At 37.1% G+C, this 21,050-nt stretch overlaps 2 protein-coding genes across 4 annotated transcripts; one reads left to right on the top strand and one right to left on the bottom strand.

Moving 5' to 3' along the window:
* Positions 1 to 9,369: 9,369 nt before the first annotated feature.
* LOC131167673 (pentatricopeptide repeat-containing protein At5g66520-like) lies at positions 9,370 to 13,194 on the top strand. 3 transcript variants are annotated; one of them, XM_058126503.1, is made up of 2 exons: positions 9,370 to 11,357; positions 12,160 to 13,194. In XM_058126503.1, the coding sequence occupies exon 1, from the start codon at positions 9,388 to 9,390 to the stop codon at positions 11,284 to 11,286; it is 1,899 nt and encodes a 632-aa protein (XP_057982486.1). In that variant the 5' UTR covers positions 9,370 to 9,387; the 3' UTR covers positions 11,287 to 11,357; positions 12,160 to 13,194. The 3 variants fall into 3 exon arrangements, with proteins under 3 accessions (XP_057982486.1, XP_057982480.1, XP_057982496.1); XM_058126497.1 differs by having other exon boundaries at positions 9,376 to 11,741; XM_058126513.1 differs by lacking the exon at positions 12,160 to 13,194 and adding an exon at positions 11,473 to 11,946 and having other exon boundaries at positions 9,376 to 11,357.
* On the bottom strand, positions 12,325 to 15,710 carry LOC131150151 (oligopeptide transporter 5-like). The gene is made up of 7 exons (XM_058100737.1): positions 15,650 to 15,710; positions 14,571 to 15,016; positions 14,352 to 14,449; positions 13,686 to 14,258; positions 13,301 to 13,568; positions 13,034 to 13,216; positions 12,325 to 12,945 (listed from the first exon to the last, which is right to left on the bottom strand). The coding sequence occupies exons 1-7, from the start codon at positions 15,708 to 15,710 to the stop codon at positions 12,325 to 12,327; spliced, it is 2,250 nt and encodes a 749-aa protein (XP_057956720.1).
* Positions 15,711 to 21,050: the final 5,340 nt, after the last annotated feature.

Here is a 21,050-nt window from a genome sequence, read left to right as displayed (position 1 = left end):
CGAAGATGTATTCGAGTGCTGCCATCAAAATATGATAGTTTGGTAACTGCTCTTAACACACAGATTAGAACTCCTGCACTAACCTTTGAGGAATTTTATACTTTACTGCTAAAGGAGGAGATGAGGCTGAGAACCCGAGAAATGAAAGCAGTAGTGTTTTCATTGTGCAGATCAAAGGTAAGGACAATAATGTTGAAAAAAAGAAGGGAAAGAACAAGAAGAGATTTTCTGGTACGTGCTACTACTACAACAAAAAGGGGCATGCAACCAAGGATTGCAGAATACGTATCCATGATAAAAAGAACGGCACGTTGAAGCCTACGTGGAATGTCAGACAGGTAGCAAATTATGCTGAACCAAAATTAGATCTTTTTATGGTTACAGAAGAAATGTGCTCAACTGCTCAAATAGTACCAGGAGATTGCTCATGGGTACTAACAGTGGAGTTTCCCGACACATGACCAGCAAAAAGGACTGGTATAGTTCCCTTTAAGCCTCTACATGAACCTATAAATGTGATTGTTAGAAATAATGCAAAGTGTCCAGTAGAGGGCACTGGATCCATTTCCTTAAAAACCACGAATGGCCAAGGTAAAACTCTTTCAGATGTCCTTTATGTTCCTCAAATTAGGAGGAATCTTTTATTTGTAGCTGCTATTATTGACCGTGACTATGAAGTACGATTTATGAAAACAAAAATTGAGATCATTAATAGAAATAGCAGTATTGTGGGCAAAGGTATTCGAAAGAATAACCTGTATGAGTTTGTGGCACTTGCCGCAACAACTAGAGATACAACAAGCAGACTTTGGCATGAAAGGTTTGGACACATCTCCTATGCAATTTTGAAGGAGATGCAGAGAAAGGAAATGGTGCTTGATTTGCCTGTAGTAGTTGATACTGCAGAGCCTTGTGAAGCTTGCATGTTGGGCAAGCAACATCTTATGTCATTTCCACAAGAGAGCAAAAACAAATCAAAGCTTCCTCTAGAGCTGATACATGCAGAATTCTGTGGTAAAATGACTACTCCTACACTAGGAGGATCTTTCTATTTTATGTTGTTAGTTGACGATTATAGTAGAAAGATATGGGTGTACTTTCTTCGTGATAAGACTGAGGCTTTTGTAAAATTTAAAGTGTGGCATAAACTTGTTGAAAATGAGATAGGTTTGCAGTTAAAAAAACTTCAAACAAATTGAGAAGGCTGGTTCGCATTAAGGGAGGTCAACAATTATTGTAGTGCATTTTGCATCAAGTGCAAATTGTCGGCACCAAAAACTCAACAACAGAATGGCGTTGTGAAACGGCGAAATCGCACTGTAATGGAGATGGCCAGAGCAATGATGAAGGCATAAGACCTTCCAAAATCGTTTTGGGCAGAAGCTGTTAATACAACTATGTATATCTTTAACTGATGCTTCACTAAAGCTTTGGGGAACAAAACACCTCACCATGCTTACTCTGGTGAGAAACCCTCTGTTTCTCATCTTAGAACATTTGGTTACAGATGTTTTTGTGCATGTTCCAGGTGACAGTCAAAGGAAGTTAGATGACAAGAGTCGCAAGTGCATCTTCTTGGGATACAGTACATAATTGAAGGCATATCTTCTGTATGATGTAGAGGCAAAGAAGATCGTCACAAGCCGAGATGTGGTATTTGATGAAGGACCACACTCAGTGGGAGATAGAGGTCGGCCCACTTTATCATCAACCAATAAAGTCACCCACCATGTGCCTCACTCAGAGCAACAGATTGAGGTGAATGATGAAGAAATTCAAAACCAGCATGTTGTACCAGTAGCACCTATTCATAAGCCACACCCCAGGTGGGTACAACAGCTCTTTGACGAAGGCAATCCAGAACCTGTGAATTAAAGTTCACAATCTGATGGACTTTGAAGGTCAAAGAGAATAAAGGAATAACAACGATCAGCAGAACACTTGGTAAATATGACCTTAATGGCTGATATAATCAGTACAGTTAAGGAACCAATTAGCCTAGATGAAGCACTGGCTAATTCGAAGTGGAGAACGGCTATGGAAGCTGCATATGAAAGTATCATGAAAAATGATAGTTGAGAGATTGTGGTTCGTCCCCCTCATAGGAAGGTAATCGGCACGAAGTGGATATGAAAGGTAAAATATAAAGTTAATGGTACTTTAGAAAAGTACAGAGCATGCCTTGTTGCACAAGGATTTTCTCAAGTGGAAGGTTTTGATGTTACTGAAACCTTTGCACCAACAACTCGCATGAAAACAATCCATCTAGTTTTGGCTACTACTGCACACAAAAGCCGGGTGCTATTTCAAATGGACGTGAAGTCTGCATTCCTCAATGACCATCTTAAAGAGGAGGTTTATGTGATGCAACCACCTAGATTTGAATTGCCAAATTTATACAAAAAAAGTGTGCAGGTTAAAGAAAGCCTTGTATGGGCTGAAATAAGCCCCCAGAGTACTAGAGGATCTTTCTTCACCAATTATGGATTTTGTAGAAGTACTTCTGATGCAAATTTATATGTACTAAAGGAGAATGAAATGTATGTAATAATTGTACTATATGTAGATGATTTTATGCTTACAGATGACCACGAGGAGAAGATCAACAACATCTGTGAAAGCCTATGCTTAGAATTCGAGATGACAAACTTGGGGCTATACCACTTCTTCTTAGGCATTGAAGTGTGGCGGCATCGAGGAGAAATCTTGATTTCTCAACAACGATATGCTCAAGAGTTATTGAAAGCATTTGAGATGGTAGAATGCACTCTAGTGGTTACTTTAATGGAAGTAAACATTAAACTTTCCATTAAAGATCCCTCTCCACTTGTTGATACAAAGAGGTACAAAAGCCTAATTGGGAGTTTGGTGTACCTATGCAACACAAGGCCCGATATCAGTTTTGCAGTTGGTATTCTGAGTAGATTTGCAAATAAGCCACGAGAAATTCACTAAAAGGTTGGAATGAGGGTCCTCAAGTATATAAAAGGGACTCCTCATTTTGGCATCTCTTATACATTAGGGAACTCCCTAATTTGATATTATGACTCCGATAGGGTAGGAGATATTGATTCTAGAAAGTCGGTTTCTGGATATTGTTTTCTCTTTGGGAATGGAATTATCTCGTGGGCAAGCAAGAAGCAGCCAAAAGTGTCTCTATCATCCACAGAAGCCGAGTACAAGTTAGCTTTTCTCACCTCATGTGAAACTTTCTAGATAAGAAGACTTCTTACTGATATTGAGATAATGATAAATGCTGCAACTTTGATTCACTGTGACAATCAAAGTTGCATAGTTATCAGTAAGAACCCGATGTTCCATGCAAGAACCAAGCACATTGAGATTCAGTGTCACTACATATGAGAACTCATTGAGGATGAGGTTGTTGAGATGGAGTATTGTCCAACAAAAGACAATCATGCAGATATCTTCACCAAAGCATTGGGTAGTTCTAACTTCCAGAAGCATCGGGATGCTCTTGGTATTGGTTCAAGAGCATAGGTGGACATTGAGGGTGCAACGAACCAACTTAATTTGATACATAATTGAACATATTAAATATCATTAACTTAAAACATAACATAGTCAATCCAAGCCCATGGATAATGGGGACACACCTGTCATACATAGTAGAAACCTAAGCAACAGTAAACATAAATTCATTCATCCAACCATAGACTACAATATACCAGAGTTAACTACATTCCACCATATACTATATATACACAATCTTCAAAATACCAAAAGATAAATCTAGGATCTTACAAAAAAACCTACTAATACTAGCTCAAAAGTTTACCCTCCTAGCAGGGTAGTAAAAACTGCCTCACGACGAGTTGGGTTTGCCTGTCTCTATGGGTTCCCTGAAATGGTTTAAGCTGGGGTGAGATACCTCTTAGTAAGAAAATAAACTAAATATAGTTGTGTGACAACATGAATATTGGCGTGCTATAATAAATATGCGATACATGTCACATGTCTGAAAACACTGATAATATCATAACTGAGTAAACATACAATTTCATAGTGTTACTAAAACATATTGTGTTTCACCGTTCATAAAATCATCTGATATAACTAGTAATTCTGAAATTTACTCAGGATGAATAGCTAACTGATGTCATGTATTACCCCTCATGACAGGTTGTGTAGCCCGAAGGCGGGACCCGACAATGGCTGGCCGACCACTGCCGAGTCAAAAATATTTGTAAGTACGATGGGTCCGCCACAACCTAGTCTGAACTGCCAGGTGGACGTCTACAACTCTACATTGAAAACCACATCAACTATCTATCTCCCACCCCCTTTACTAGTAAGGGCGATTAGCACAAGTCTGAACTGAACTGAGCTGTATAGTTACGGTATTGTGCTCCTGATAACTGATCTGAACTATCATCCGAGTTCTGATAACATATAGTACATGATAATATATTGTTTGAACATAAATAGATTGATAGCATTTCCTGAATTTAGTAATAATATAAATAATTACAGCCTTATGCCAAATACATTCATAACTACAGCCTTGTACCGAATAACATGCATAACTGCGGCCTTGTGCTGACTATCAATCACAGCCTTACGCCGAACATATCATAAATATTGAACTGAGCATAAGTACTGTTTATCATATATTCTGAAACCATAATTTCTTGTTTTATCATGTTATTCCTGAAAATAACTGAAACATGTTTTTTCTGTAAAATTGACTTAATATAATACAATATGCGTAAAATAATATTCATGCCACACAAACTAAATAAAATCATGAATTCTGTTCTGAAATCACATTTCCTGGCATTTCATACTAAAAATATATATTCTTGTGTAACAATAGTATTTTCCCAAATATACATTTTCACAAATATGCTCATATATAATACATATTTTCTAAAAATTAATATGCTATTAAATAATAATAATTTTCATGAAAAATTACTACTTTAGTTTACTCCCTTACCTGACTACTGAAAAGCCCCTAAAACCACTAGTCCAATACCCGTAGGGTTCCCCGTTCAACACTCAAAAAATAATATCACCTTCAACAAAACTTCAGTATTTCTTCAAGTATTACATTTTCTACAACTGTAAGAAAGCCAAATATTAAATAAAAATTCTTACCTTGAACTTGGAATAGAGTCCAAGTTGACCCCACCAACGATCCACTCCACCAAACTTGAAAAGAAACTTCCCAGGAGTGTCGTGGCGGCCTCGGATCGTCAATCGGGCGAAGAATGGACCCAAAATCTTAGAGAGAAGGAGAGGAAACCGAAGAGGAGAGAAAAAGAGAGGTTTCACGTGAAAATTTTGCGCTGAAAACCGAGTTTAAGCTATTTTAGACACCTGCACTCATCGAAGAGACACGTCACCTTATCGATGAGGCCACTAAGGAAGTTCGTTGACGAACATTTATTCCTCATCGATGAATTTCAGAACTGAAAAAACAACCTCGGTATTTTCTCGTCGACGAGACGTTATCCCTCGTCAACAAGCCCAATAAGCCTGTTCATCGATGAACGCGCTGCATTCGTCAACAAGACCCTATTAAGTTTCCTTTTACAATTTCCTTTTCTCTCTTCCTCCTATATTTAATTAGTATAATTCATCGGGTCTCTACAGATGGGGGTGTTGGTGTATATGTGTGCAATTCCCACCTCCCACGAGTTAATTGACACACTTACCTGATGTATGGTTCAAATGAGGTCAAAGCGGTAGACTGCAATGGTACTACGAAGACAGAAGACATTCTCCTTCGAGACACAGGGGTCCAGGGGCAACGCCCCTCTGAGATGGTATGGCCTATCCAGTGTGAATGGTGGGCACGGTATGTCAAAGACGGCCATCAATGTCAAAGACAGTCACTAATGTCACAGACGGCCACCAATGTCAAAGTCGGCCACTAATGTCAAAGTTGGCCACTAATATCAAAGTTGGCCACTAATGTCAAAGTCAGTCATGCTTGGTGAGCTACCACCACCTACCATGGTAGGTGAGCCACCCATGTGCTTCTTCCAAGGATCAAACCCCCCCACCGGAGCACCGCACACATCTAGACTACAAGATTATGTCCTCTTTTGTTTTTCTATTTGTTGTCATTTTGCCATTGAAGCCCATTTAGTGAGTGCATGGTTGGACAGATTGTTGTAATAAAACTTTGTGTTATCTCTTCAATCGTTTCTTCAAAACAGATCTTGGTGTTGTTATTCTACAGGTTGCGTACCTTATAGTTGGCTTTTCAAATTTAGAGGGTGAATTTGGTTTAAATGCTACAAAAGATGTGAAGATATGAAAGGGAATCGGCTGTTTAAAAGATTTGAAAAGTCTTTGGTTTGTATAGGAAAATTATGGTCGACAAAGCATTTTCTTAATAAAAGAATTGGGAAAGCTAAAGCAATTAAGGATGTTATGTATTATAAAATTGATGAGTGAAGAATGCAAGTTACTGTGTGTAGAACAACAAATGTATATAAATGTTGCAGAACAAAAAACGCTTCAAGACACGTTGCAATATCATTTTCTTTAAAACATTATTTGTCCCCATTAGACCGGTGTGTATTGAGTCAGCAAATACGTTTCCAGGATACAATGAAGCCCATAATATGATCTAATATCAGTTTGCGTTATACACAAACAAAAAACTGATCACAAACACCCTTAGAAGAATCTGAACAAATTTCTATAATTCTATTTCTACAGAAAACAAAACCCAAGATTGAAGAAAATAGGATTTGTGAAAGCCTTATGAGAGAAAAAGAAAGAGAGAATGATTGAATATTTCTATATTTCTTGGAGTTAATTCTATCTTTAAATAGACAAAATTATGCATTTTCCGAAAGGTTACATCTGTTCAAATATGTTTCATTAACTTCCATTTGTGAAGCAGATTTCTAAAATCGACTAGGCATCGACCTGGTCGCACTTCCAAGGCCTCCGGGTCGTGCCCTGGTCGAGACATTCTAGAAAAATTATTCTGACCATTAGATTATTTATACGGTTCGGATTGCACCACTTACTCTTATTAAAAATATATATATAAGATTATTTTTAGTCATTCGATCATGATCAACAGTCACGATTTCATAACGATGCACCACTAGCGCCCTACAGCCCACGCCACACGCGTGCGTGCGTGTGCAAACAGTGCTTAGGGTGGACTAGAGTACACACTAGCACTATTTCTTTACCAAATTTAAGAGATTATTCCACCTTATCATTTATTAATGAATTTTCATTTTTCACTCTTTTCAATGTGGGACAAACTCATATAGCATTAAATGGTCCTCATGAAAGTTTTAGAGAATTTATAAATGGAAGACTTTGAAAAACGCATAAAATAAATTATTTTAGAAAATATTTCAACACTGTGTCCCAACATAAAATGAAGAACCTTGAAGAATTGTACTTATAGTCAATAGCAGACGATGATATTCTTGATCTAAATTCCATATCATCTCCTCCCCCATTCCTTAAGCACCTCCACTTGTATGGACCTTTAGAGAAGTTGTTAGATTGGATTCCCATGCTTCAAATTCTAGTCGAGTCACGTTTATTCTTGTCAAGGTTACAACATGATAGTGTTCCACATGCACTTAGAGTCCTCCAATCTTTGCCAAATTTACTAGAGCTTCAAGTCCATGATGGTTTTAAGAAGGATGACGATGATGACAGTGATGATGATCTAAAATTTTGTTTTGAGGATGGATCGGAGGATTTAGAAGACTTAAGATGCTATGTCTTAGAGAAATAAAGGGACTAAAAATGACAGAAATAAATGAGGGAGCCATGCCTGATCTAGAAGAGTTGCTTATAAGGCCTAACCCACAATTTAATAACTTGCCCTCTAGCATCAGCCACCTTAAGAATTTTACTACTCTTGCCATGTATATATATATATGCCTCGAGATTTTATTCTCAAAATTTCACCAAAATGAAGGCCAATGTTATCATATAATTCAACATATACTAGCTTTGCTTCTATATCGCGAGACTAAGGGACCATGAGAGTATAACTCTTTGATGATCTAAACAGGTTGAGCAATAATATAGGCAAGGATTGGCTTGATTTTGTGGGTCATATGCCTCACTTCCTTGTATTTTATGCACTGATGGAATTGTTACTAATCTTTCCTAATGCAAAATTTTAAGTAATATTCTCAGATATTCTAATCAAGGATGCTAGAAGTTGTTTATATATAAAATTGTCAATAATTTTATTTGCTTCTTTTATATATATATAGATATATATACAATTGTCAATAATATTTTCACAAGGTCAGGTGTTCAAATCCTCCCGAACTCGTTTCTACTCCTGGACTCCTGAATTTACCCTCCCTTTGGAGTTGTGGGGTTAACTTCAAAGGGCGCAAGATTAGTCACATGGACCGTAAAATGTACGCGTGGATATTCGGTGCGTAATCCAAAAAAAAAAAAAAATGTTTATATTTTGTACCTACCGTAGATGACTTTTGTTGAATTTCACTACAAATGTAAACTATTGTGACTATTTTCATTTCTTATTTTCAATTTTTTTAATAATTACTAAAAAAGTGTTATCTTATTTTTTAGCTTTCCAAGATTTGGAAAGAATAAAAAAGATGTTTTCCAACTTCCTTATAAAATTTCAAAAGCAAAAAAATAAAGTGCCATTTTTTAATTATTTAAAAATTTTAAAATAAAAAAATAAAAATGCAAAAGACATTCATCACTCCTGAGACCTAGGAAAATGACAGAAACTTTTCTTAAAATTTTAAAAAAGTCACACACCTTCTTTGAAATTTCAAAAATATCATAAATTTCAAAAAGACAGACATTTGTTCAAAAAATTTGTCTTTTTACAAAATACGAGAGAATTTATGTGTCTTTTTAACAAATCTCAAGGAAAGTCCCTGAAATTCTTGAAAGTTTAGAGAAGATTCCTAAAAATTTTGAAACTTTATGAAAAATCATTTTCTTTTTACCAAATTTCAAAAGAAGTTATTGTCTTTTACCCAAAATAAAATTGTTATCCACAAACATGGTCTTATGTAACACTTCATTTATTTTTTAAGGGTTCAAAACGTTACTTATTATGGGTTGGACATTGAATTACACTTTTACTTTCAAAATATTTTTTCCAAAAGAAAAAGAAAAAGTGTCCTGAACTTTCACGAATTTCATATTATTAAATTAAGACAAAATGCTTAGGTGTATCGAGCATACGAAGAATTTTTTCATATTTGAGTCGTCAACAGCTTCTACAAAGAGGCCTGTGAGTGGATTTGGCCCATTATGTTTTTCAGCCTGGTGCCTTATTAGTGGGCTTGGACTTCTTGGGCCATGGCCCAATCCATAGCCTGCCGTTTTATATAACCGTTTGAACCTCCAAAAGGTCGTTTTTAACGGTCGCAAATGATTTCCTCTTTATCCTGGCTCTCCATCCCACCCTCCCCTACCTCTGTTCAAAATCTCCGCAGAAACTCTAGCCCACCCATTTCTCAAACCCCCATAAATGATCTTCTCCGCAACTTCAACTCTCCTTTTGAGCTCCGACAAGTCCACGCTCACCTCATCAAAACCAACACTCCTCTCTCAGCCCTCCCCCTTTCTCGAGTCGCCTTCGTCTGTGCCTCTCCCTCGAGTTTTACATACGCTCAACGAATCATCGAGTGCCTCGAAAAACCCGACATTGTCATGTGGAATTCGTGTTTGAAAGCATTCGCTGAAGGCAATTCTCCGGGAGACGCAATTGCGCTCTTTTATTGCTTGCGGCGGTTTGATGTTTTTCCTAACGCTTTTACTTTTTCTTTTGTCTTCAAGGCATGCTCGCATTTGCTGGACCTTTCTACTGGTAGGATCGTTCACGGGCTTATCGAGAAACTTGGGTTGCAATGGAATTTGTTTTTGCAGAATAGCAATCTTCATTTGTATGCTTTGTGTGGGGCAATGGGCGATGCTCAGCTGTTGTTCGAGAAAATGCCTGAGCGAGATGTTGTTACGTGGAATATAATGATAACCCAATTAATAAAGCGGGGAGAAATTGTGGGGGCATATGAGTTGTTTGCCCAAATGCCTGAGAGGAATGTGAGGTCGTGGACGTCAATGATTGTAGGTTTTGTCCACTGTGGGAAGCCCAAGGAGGCAGTTCATCTTTTTCTGTTGATGGAGGAGACAGGGATGAGGCCAAATGAGGTTACAGTTGTTGCTGTTCTTTCAGCTTGTGCCGACTTGGGTGCACTCGATCTTGGCAGGAAGATTCATGAGTACTCTAATGAAAGTAAGTTTACAAGAAATACCCATGTTTCTAACACACTGATTGATATGTATGTCAAGTGTGGGTGCTTGGAGGATGCTTGTAGAGTTTTCTATGAGATGGAAGAACGGACCGTTGTGTCTTGGTCAGCCATGATCGGAGGGCTTGCAATGCACGGACAAGCTGAGGAAGCTTTAAACATGTTCTCTAAAATGATCCAAACAGGCATCAAACCAAACGGTGTCACCTTCATCGGGCTCTTGCATGCTTGCAGCCACATGGGTTTCATTAATGAGGGTCGTAACTTTTTTGCCAGCATGACTAAGGACTATGCAATAATTCCTCAGATTGAGCATTACGGTTGCATGGTTGATCTTTACAGTCGTGCAGGACTTCTTCAAGAGGCGCATGAGTTCATCATGAATATGCCTATTGAGCCAAATAGTGTTGTGTGGGGAGCTTTACTCGGTGGATGCAAGGTTCACAGAAATATTGAAATGGCCGAAGAAGCAATAACGCACCTTCTTGAACTGGACACTCTTAATGATGGATACTATGTGGTTTTATCGAACATTTATGCACAAGCAGAGCAGTGGGAAGACACTGCAAGAGTGAGGAAGCTGATGAGAGATCAAGGGGTGAAGAAGACACAAGGGTGGAGTTCAATAACAGTAGAGGGAAGGGTCCATGAATTTGTGGCAGGGGATGAGACACATCCTCAAGCTGAGGAGATATCTAGAAGGTGGGGAAAACTGCTGGTCAAAATGAAGTTGAAAGGATATGTACCAAACACTTCGGTGGTTCTTCTGGATATGGAAGAGAATGAGAAAGAAAAAGTTTTGTTCCGCCATAGCGAGAAATTAGCACTGGTTTTTGGGCTCATGAACACTTCACCTGGAACCCCAATTAGGATTATGAAGAATCTTCGTGTTTGTGAGGATTGTCATGCTGCTTTGAAACTGATATCAGGGATAGTTGGTCGAGAAATAGTTGTGCGTGACCGGAACCGATTTCATTGTTTCAAAGATGGTTCATGTTCATGTAGGGATTACTGGTAGTAAATCCAATTCCGAGCACAATGCAATTTACTTCACAAGTAATTTTGATATTATCAAATAATTCTTTCAAGGTAAATTTCATATTAACAAATAATTATTTCATACTCTCACTTCCTCTTCCTCAACTGGAGAATGGACTCAGTAATTGCTGAGCATTGAAGGTAAATTGATAGAACTCCTTGAAAGAGACCTGCAGAAAAGGAATTTGGCAATTGGCGAATCATCGCTTCTTTGTATGGGATGGAGAAACATGAAGATTGTTCATTCACAGAAATCCCGGCACATTCTGTGACAATATTGCTCATCCCCTCAGGAAGTGTGGATATTGAGAGCATATGTTGGATATTTCCGTATTCAGTGCATGAGTTCCAACAAAGCTGGAACTTAAAAGAAAAGGGCATATTGAAGCAACTGCTTGGGGGAAACCATTTCCCATTGCATCTTTGGAGATCATGGTGAGAAAGGAACAGTAAAAGCATCTAAGAAAAAAAGCATGCAACACTGTGAAGTTGAAGAGTATAGTGATTACAACCCTGTTTTATTGCTCTTTTGCAATTACCACCCTTGTGGTTGTCCGGAACCCTCCTCTGTTTTTTTCTTTTGGTTTAATTCAATGTTTATTCTTCTTTTATCAGTAATATTCACTTCATATTTCAAACATCTGATAGTATCATTTTCATTGTTATTAGTCGTCTTGGGGTTGGCAACTTGGATTTAGCACCTCCAATTTATAGTTGTGATCTTACGTAAATCTCCTTTTTTTAACTCATTGGTTTTTAGACTCTACCACATTTTTTTAACACTTCCAATTTGTGCTGATATTATGACATCACTATAATAAATTTAGAGGGCTGACACATCATGTATTTACAGATTACGGTGTCCTACGACAATTCAACCTTTGCAACTAAACAAACATTACAGCTTCATCTTCGCCACTCTATCATCCTGTTTCCTCGTCCCAATCATCATAAGCTGGACTAATAGTTTTACATACACTGGAAACCTTCAAGGATAGGTCGGACATATTGGGAAAACTCAGAAAACAGGGCAACCTTCAATTGCTATTCCTGGAGCTGTCGGGCATAAAGCCAGTGGACAATGGTCACTTGTAGCCAGACCCCACCATTCTGGACCATTAATATTATTCGTTTGGAGAGCGAAGTAAACGAGTATTGCCATAAAGGCAATCCCTGCATCCAAACCAGCCGATAGGATGTAGTTATGTCTTGCCCACCATCCCTTATACCTCTTGTAAATATAGAAGTTGAAGAATATGCCCAAGGCTCCCCACATCAAATAATTCACGGCCCTGGCTGGTGGCATCATCATTGTAGCTCCAAGAATAATCGGCATGTTGATGAGCTTAACCCATTTTTGGTTGGGTAATGCAAGGGAAAGCAGCCATACTGGAACAGGGGCGAGAAGGCCGATCAGGAAGAACCAGTTCATCTCTGGGTAAACCCCATACTTGTTGAACATTCGTAGCGGACCAACTACTCCCCATATGATCGATGCGTCGTAGAAAACTTCATCTCCAGGGCATGTCCATGGACTCCCTTCTGGAAGCACAGATGAATCACAAATGTTTGGGATGGTAGCAAGAAGCCACCAGGCAGTGCCAAAGTAGACAACTGAAGCAACCACTGTTCCCACCAGCTGAAAGAAGATTCAAACCGGCAAACAGAAACCTGTTATGTTTTATCATGCAAAAATATGATTCAATATAGAATTCTATATAGTTTACCTGAACAACAAACATGGATTTGGGGGCGATTTTCATGTAGTGCCCCAATTTGAAATCCGCAAGAAACATAAGGGCCTGGGACATGCTGATGTAGCCATAGGTCTTGAAGGCCACATTTGCAAGTGGCCTCCCTGGATAAAGATACCCAATTACTAGTTCTGTTATAACATTTAGCCCTGGTGCCTGCACGTAGAATTAACATGTTATATTGAGAAAAGAAAAAACTAATTATATAAGTCAATTTTAAATTTTTTTTAAGAGTTATACCTGGTTTGTAGTGGCATTAATTATCCCAATGGGCAAGGTGAAAGACAAAGCCAAGGCACAAGCCAGCAAGATTCCCCACCATGGGAGTTGGAGCTGTTTGCCAAAACCCTCACAGGCAACTAAGGAAAGAACCAGCATTGAAATCAGGATAATATGAAACCACCATTGAGGGACTGCTTCATAGTTGTTCTTCATCAGTCTTGTGTGAACATCACCTACATGATCTCGTACTGCAGCCGTTGTTTTTCTCCACAGCTGCCAAATTGTCCTTTTACAATTTTTTTATAAGGAAAAATTTGAGAAGGGTGTCAGTCCAATTCACAATAGAAACATATTAAAAAATAAATAAAAATAATAAATAAGAGTTGAAAAGGAGGAAGCTTACTTTCCATGGAAGAGAGCAACATGTGAGATGGTAGCTGAGAGAGTTGCAAAGCTCAACCCATATGTGAAGGCAAAAAAGATACTAAGATAGATTTTGCTGTAATTATCATACCCAGCTTGATCAATTTGAAAAGTCTCTTGATTTAGAATTCGGGAAAGATTGTAATGTTGACCGGTGGAGTCAAACACATTTGAGGAGAAGAATGGGAATCGCTTAGCTTCATATGCATTGCTCCAGTAGGCAATAGGAATCATGACATAGAGGGTGAAGGCAAACCCAATCAGGATGTTTAAGATGGCGAAGCCAGGGGTGGCTAAGGGACTTCCCAAGAAGCCAGCGACTGTGGACCAATCTAGGCCAAACGAGCCAATCCCCATGCCCCTCATGCCTGAACCAATCTGCTGGGCTGTGACTGAGTCCTTCCAAATCCAACAAACGAAGGAAAGAGCACTAATTGATGGGAACAGAAAACCCGGAACAATGTAGTAGCAAAAGCTTGCTATGAAGACCATGAAGAAGAATTGTAGCCTTGTAAGTCCTCCCTTAGGTCGCTTCTCAACTTCATGTAATGCCCTGCAGATTACATATGCACAAGAAAAATTGTTGACAGAATGTGATTATGGGAAGAAGAAAAAGATAATTGAGAAAGAAGAAGAAAAAAAATACCTAAATAGAGAGACTTGGACAAGGTTTGAGGGCCACCACATGTAAGGGGAGTCCACAAGGAACTTTCTGAATAAACCAGCCCACCCATAGCCAAGCATCTGAATTTCATTAAAAGAACAGAAACAATAAAAAGGATGCTCATTGGACGGAAGAATTTCTTCCAGAATTCATGGGAATTGATCGACTTGGATGGAATTGCATTGAGAACTTTGGGTGCACCTGAGTTGTTAGAGACAGCAACAGGGCTGCAACTGGATGCAGCTTTCGGTGGTAGAAAGCCTTCACAATGGTAATAATGTTTACTGCATAAACACTGTTTGATCCCGAGTTGGCAAATATGGTGATCAAGACATGCTCCTTCAGATTGAAGGGTCCCGGATTCAGGGAAAATGACCACCCTGTGAGGGGGACTCGGAATCGTTTCTTGGGAAGAGTTGAAGCCATTATCTTCCCGAGGGGAAGGACAAGAATTTGTGCTGAAACCGAAGAAATGTACAAGTTGTTGGTGCGATACCCGAAAAATTGATTCAGGAAAGCCAGAAGAGCACAGGAGATTAGTCCAAGAACCCATGTTCGGAATGTCAGGGCAGGCAGGGTTGGGTCATCTGTTATGGGGACCGTCAGCCTCACTTGCTCAACCGGGCAATCATTCACCTCCTCTTTTTCTGCAGAAGCATTGGATCGCAGAAATTCAGAACTCATAATTTTGAAGGAACTTAATTTTTTTCTCTTGCATTGCCAATGTCACAATGCAGAAATTAATTTGATAAGAGCCATTACTCTTGACCATATTAGAATTTTACCTGAATATGCATGAAACCCATGAATTCCAAGAAACTATAGAACACAACATGTAAATATTATTCTTGTTTAATTTTCTCAAATCTATATGCACTAATCATTCATTCATCCCCTCTAACCATGCTAAAAATTTATCAACACTCCCACAAACAAAGTAATCTTACCATATAATATATATGCATACACACACACACACGCACACGCACACGCACATACATAAAGAGAAGATAATTAACTCCAAACATCTTGATCGTTTAAACAGAATGAAGTTATCCATATATGCATAAAAACACATGAACCATAAGAAAACTAACATGAATCTAAAGAGGAAAAAAATTTACAGAACTGCAGAAACACATTTAAAATTTCAATTCAAATAATTTTCTTAAATCTGAAGGCGCTGATCATTCATACATACATGCAGACATACAGACACGTGTGCGCTTGTGTGTGAGAGAGATAGAGAGAGAAAGAAAGAGAGGGAGAGGCTACGACACTGGTTTGAAACTTCTCAGTGATCTTGGATTGAGGAGCTCCATCGCCATTGGAATCAGCCATCTGCTTAGAATGAAAACAAGGTGACAAGAGAAGCCCCCTCCTTATAGGCCAGCACTAGATGCAAATTCAGACCCAATGCTTAATTATATGCCTATGGTCATTCTCTTTTTCAACCCCAATTCTTCTCTCTTTGTGCCTGTTCTATAATTGTAACGTTCCAGACTGTAATCCAAGAGCTTGCAATATTGTCTGCATTAATTACTTGCATGTGACCATTTAATTCTTTTCTTGGTCAAATGCGATATTTGAGCCTCTTCTTCTGCACAAGTTGTTAAAATCATGTCTAAGTTTAGTATTCTAACACACGCGAAGCAAGGTAGAAAGGATGGTGACCATTGGTTTTTGGTGTTGCCCCTTAATTTGGAGGGCACCACTCTCTTTTACCTCTCTCTTACTGCCTCTCACTGGCATAGGCATAGCTACCAAATTAACAATTATGGCGCAGAATTGTGAACCTGGACGCCTCTAATGTACCCATACACCAAAAGAAAATTAAGAATTCATGAACTTTCTATACATGGAGGCTTTGTAGGAGATTGAAGGTTAACACTTGGTGAGATGACAAATCATGGCAGCCAGCTGGTTAATTAATTGGCTAGGATTTGGGTGAGATTCCTTAGGTCAGTGATATTTAGCTTCCAATTAGAGCATTCCACCAGTATTTGAAATGGGTATTGTAAAGTTCAAGGATAAAGGATTTTTTTGTTAGTCAATGAAATTAGAATAGGTGGACTTTAATTCGAGATAACGAGATGGCCACTACACATCATTAATCATTAAATGTGTAGGCCTAGGGTAAGGTGTTTGTCCGTCGCATCTAATTTTCTTGTTTGGACACAGATCAATGCAAACCACAAAGCAATTAATTTCATGCTTTTGCTTACATGGTAAGTGAAGTGTACAACCCACCCTTAGGGGGAGCTGGCATTTGGCAATGGCACATGTCACTCCTATACTTTTTAAGGAAATGTCAAATTCAACACTCAAACTTTGAAGATTTCTTGGCAATGAACTAGGGGATGAGTCAAAATTAAGGGGATATTCAATATTTGATATTGGTCTAGCACATGCATTATGCTATGGACCTCAAATTAAGATTTCAAAGCTGAAATTTATTAGGTTATTTAAGTATCTACATTTTTAAATTACTATTATTATTAAATGTTTGTTAGTAAATATCATAGTTTTTATAATATAGAGAAGAATCCTTCTCTCCCTTAATTAAGATTATAAATATTTGAGAATCTCATTTATGTAACAAGAATATCAAGAATCTGATCACATCAAAGCAAAATAGAGGCACCCCCAAAATTTCAATGGTAATTTCTAGTGATTTTGAAATTAAAAAAATTAGAACAACCAATAAGTATTACATTTATTATAGTGCCATATAGTTTACGGTACGTGTTTATAGGACTGTCTCTAAAAAAAAAAAAATTGTCCATTGAAAATTTTAATTTTTATTGACTAATTATGTTTATTAAGAAACTATGATTCTTAGGGGTGTTTGGTAAGATAAGCTTTCAAGTGCTGAAAAATGAATTTAAATTTGATTTTTCAAATCGATTATGGAGTTAAAATTAGTGTTGAATTATTTGGGGTGTTTGCTAAAATAAATGTCAAGTGTTGAATATTGAAGTTAAACTTAATTTTGTGAATCAATTCTAAATTTTAGTTGAACAGGTTATGAATCTAAAAACTGAGTAACGAGTGATTGAATAAGTTAATGGCATTAATTTAATATAAATGACATTTAATCCTCACATAATTAATAATTATAAATAAAAAATAATATTATTTTTATTTTTAATCAAAACTAAAATTATTATTTCAATTTTAAACATTTTGGGTGTTGCATTTTTGTTAGTTTCATTTTTATAACAAAAATAGAGAATAGACCTCTGATTTTCCCACTTACAAAGTGTGACGCCTTGATTTTTATTTATTTTTATATACAATAATAATCATCATCACCTATCATGTCAAAAACTTTGATACCATATACCAAGATAATCCAACCCACAATGGGGTACTGGGTAATCCATCTATCACATACAAATATACCTAACAGCAAACGTCAATATTTGCATACCATCCCGAATACAAATAACTAGAGTTCTACACATCCATACACATCCCAAAAATCAACAAAATACTCTAGGGAATTACACAACACATCCCTAACACAAAACACTTACCCTATCTATGAGGGTACCTGCTCCCCAGTATCTCGAAGATTTATCTACTTGACAGTCCTAATCACCTGAAATGTTTAAATTTTAGGTGAGACGCCTCCTAGTAAGACGGAATAAATTATTAAGAGTGTGTGGCAGTTGAGTTTTACTGCAACAATTATCTATATACATTCCTTATGTTATCCTTAAATAAATAAGACTTCCAAATAATTAAATCGAACTATAGCATTCAAAACACATATATCATTACAGTTTATAATACACTCACCAACATGTATATGTATACTTATAATAGCATATCATAGATAGTATGATGCAATTTAATAATTCTACACTCTACATGTTTCATTTACAATTCACATTCACTGGGATTGAGGTGTTACGTCTCGCCGTCCCCTAATCCAGCCATACACATTAGGCACTCGCTGAGAGGCATTACGTCTCGCCATCCCTTGCAGCAAGCCCTCGGGCTAAATCCCGAGGATCAGAGCGTTATGTCTCGCTGTCCCCCAAGACCCTTTTTTGTCATACATCCTTGGGGCGTTACGTCTCGCCATCCCTCGGGATCCTTTCAGTAATTATCATCATTGGGGTGTTACGTCACACCGTCCCTCGGGATCTCTCTGTAACTATTATCATCAGGGTGTTACGTCTCGTTGTCCTCCGGCATCGGGGCTTTACGTCTCGCCGTCCCACGGCATCGGGGCGTTACATCTCATCGTCCCCCGGGATCTTTCTGTATCATTATCATCATATTCGTACTCATTTTATCTCATATGTGTGTGTATTCCAATTCAACATTTCTGTATAAAACATCTATGTGTGTATCACATACATTGTCATTTTTCAATAAAAACATATCGATATATCACATTTCATCGTTTATCATTGAAAGCATTTCTATTTATCATATTCCATCATTTTCCAGTAAAATACACATTTACGTATACCATTTCATTGTTTCTCTATAAAACAATTATGTATTCCACTTTTCATTATTTCCATTTATAAATCTCATGTCATCACAAATATCTATATAAAACATAACTGAGTTTCCCATATCTTCATTTTTATATAAAACATTTCAATATATATATTTATATCATAGCCTCATTTTTTCTAATTCAAATCACATATCTCAGTTCAAATACACTTCCAGTATAAATCTATTGTTTCGTAATCCTTATGCCACACAAAGTTTAACTGATACTTATAATATAATGATCATAGGAAAAATATCTATATCATCATTTTCAAAACTAAATACCATATTCTCATTTTCACAATCTTACTCAACAATTAATTTTCCCAAAAATACCTATTATAATTTATTTTCCTTACCTGACTTACTAAGAGGCCTGCTAAAATCTCTATACCCTCACCCACAGCATACAGAACTCAAAACCCTGAAATTCACATTTTCCCCAGTTCAATCAACTTCAACCCCACAATTATAATCATTTAAATACCTCTAAACCCATATTCTTCATTTAATCAATCAAATACCCACATTTAACACCCTTACCTTAACTTTGAAGTGGTGCTTAGGAACCCCAAATCAACAATCTGCTCCGATTAACTTGTAGAGAACCATCCCTAGATCCTCGTGGTATCTTCTGTAAAGACCCACAAATTATAATAATTAAATAATAAAGAATAAGGAAAATTTAAAGAGGTCCCAATAGGGTTCGTCGACGAATGCCCTGGTTTCGTCGACAAACTCCCTGTAGGATTCGTCGACGAATCTTAGTGTTCGTCGACGAGGAGATACCGAGAGGATGTATTTCGAACCCATTGGTTCGTCGACGAGTTCTTTACCTTCGTCGACAAACTGCCTTCAAGTTGTTTATGTCGCGACGTCCCAGTGTGCGTGTGCCCCAAGGTCAACGAAATAAAAATTGTGGTTTTAATTTTTGAAAAAAATAAAAATATTGGAATGGAGTCGCCACTAACCTTTAAGTGTGGTTAGAACACTTGATTTCTACCAAATTAATGGTAGAATCGGTTTGCGTTACTAAAGCCAGGATCGGGAGTTCGGTTACACAAAGGGAAGATACAAGCACCCCCCCTATGCGCCCGTTTTTACGAACAGTACCTAATTAATTATAAAATTATCCCAAAGTAAATTTAAGAAACCTTTTAGGTTACTCTTTTTGTGAATTTAAAATATGTACGTGAAACTCACACAAATATTTACATAATAGATATACATTCACTCAGAAACGGGGTACGTGAAGCTCAAAGAGCTTATACCATTTCGTTAAAATCATAGGGATATAAAATTAAGAAAATATTTTTATAAAAATAAATACCATAGTACATATAAGGCCAAAGAACAAAAATACTAATAATAATAATAATAATAATACTATAATAATGCTTCCTGCCATAATAATAATAATAATAACACTTAACACACATTATAATAGTAATAATAGAAAGTACTAATAATCATCATCATAATGATACACACATCCAATGTCCTATAAATACAATCATACCAATTATGGAAATAATTAAGCCCCGCGTGAATCATATAATATACACATGGAAAGAAAAAGAATGGAATTTTGGAAACTATTCAAATCATGAATCTACTATGAAATATACACATATAATAACAAATAGATGTGTCATCAGATGGAAACCCTAAAAACAAATATGGAAGTAAATCGAATTCTACCAAACAACATTCAATGACATAGAAATCCTAAAAATTACCCTATATTATATGGAAACCATAAAAACCAATATACAATAATATGGACTTCCTAAAATTAATTCACAAGCTATATGGAAGTAATTAAACCCTAGACATGCAAACTAATTAAAACCCTAAACATCAAACATGAACATTACATATTTAAATAAATACAACAAAACCCTACACGTTAAACAATCACTACAAATAATAAGATTATTAGTGACGATTTTGTGAGTATTAGTGATGGTTTTGAACTAGGCGCTATATTTGTCGTTACTAATACTTATTAGTGACGAATTTTCAAACTGTCACTAATAATAGAGTATTAGTGACGGATTAAAACCGTCACTAAAAACCTAAACCCGTCACTATAGATTTTACACCAGCTCGATCAAAAATCGTCACTAAAGTCATAGTATTAGTGATGGTTTTAAATTCGTC

This window comes from Malania oleifera, chromosome 1, assembly GCF_029873635.1.
Source record: "Malania oleifera isolate guangnan ecotype guangnan chromosome 1, ASM2987363v1, whole genome shotgun sequence".
Classification (NCBI taxonomy): Eukaryota; Viridiplantae; Streptophyta; class Magnoliopsida; order Santalales; family Ximeniaceae; genus Malania; species Malania oleifera.
This window is presented reverse-complemented; position numbering and strand designations above follow the sequence as displayed.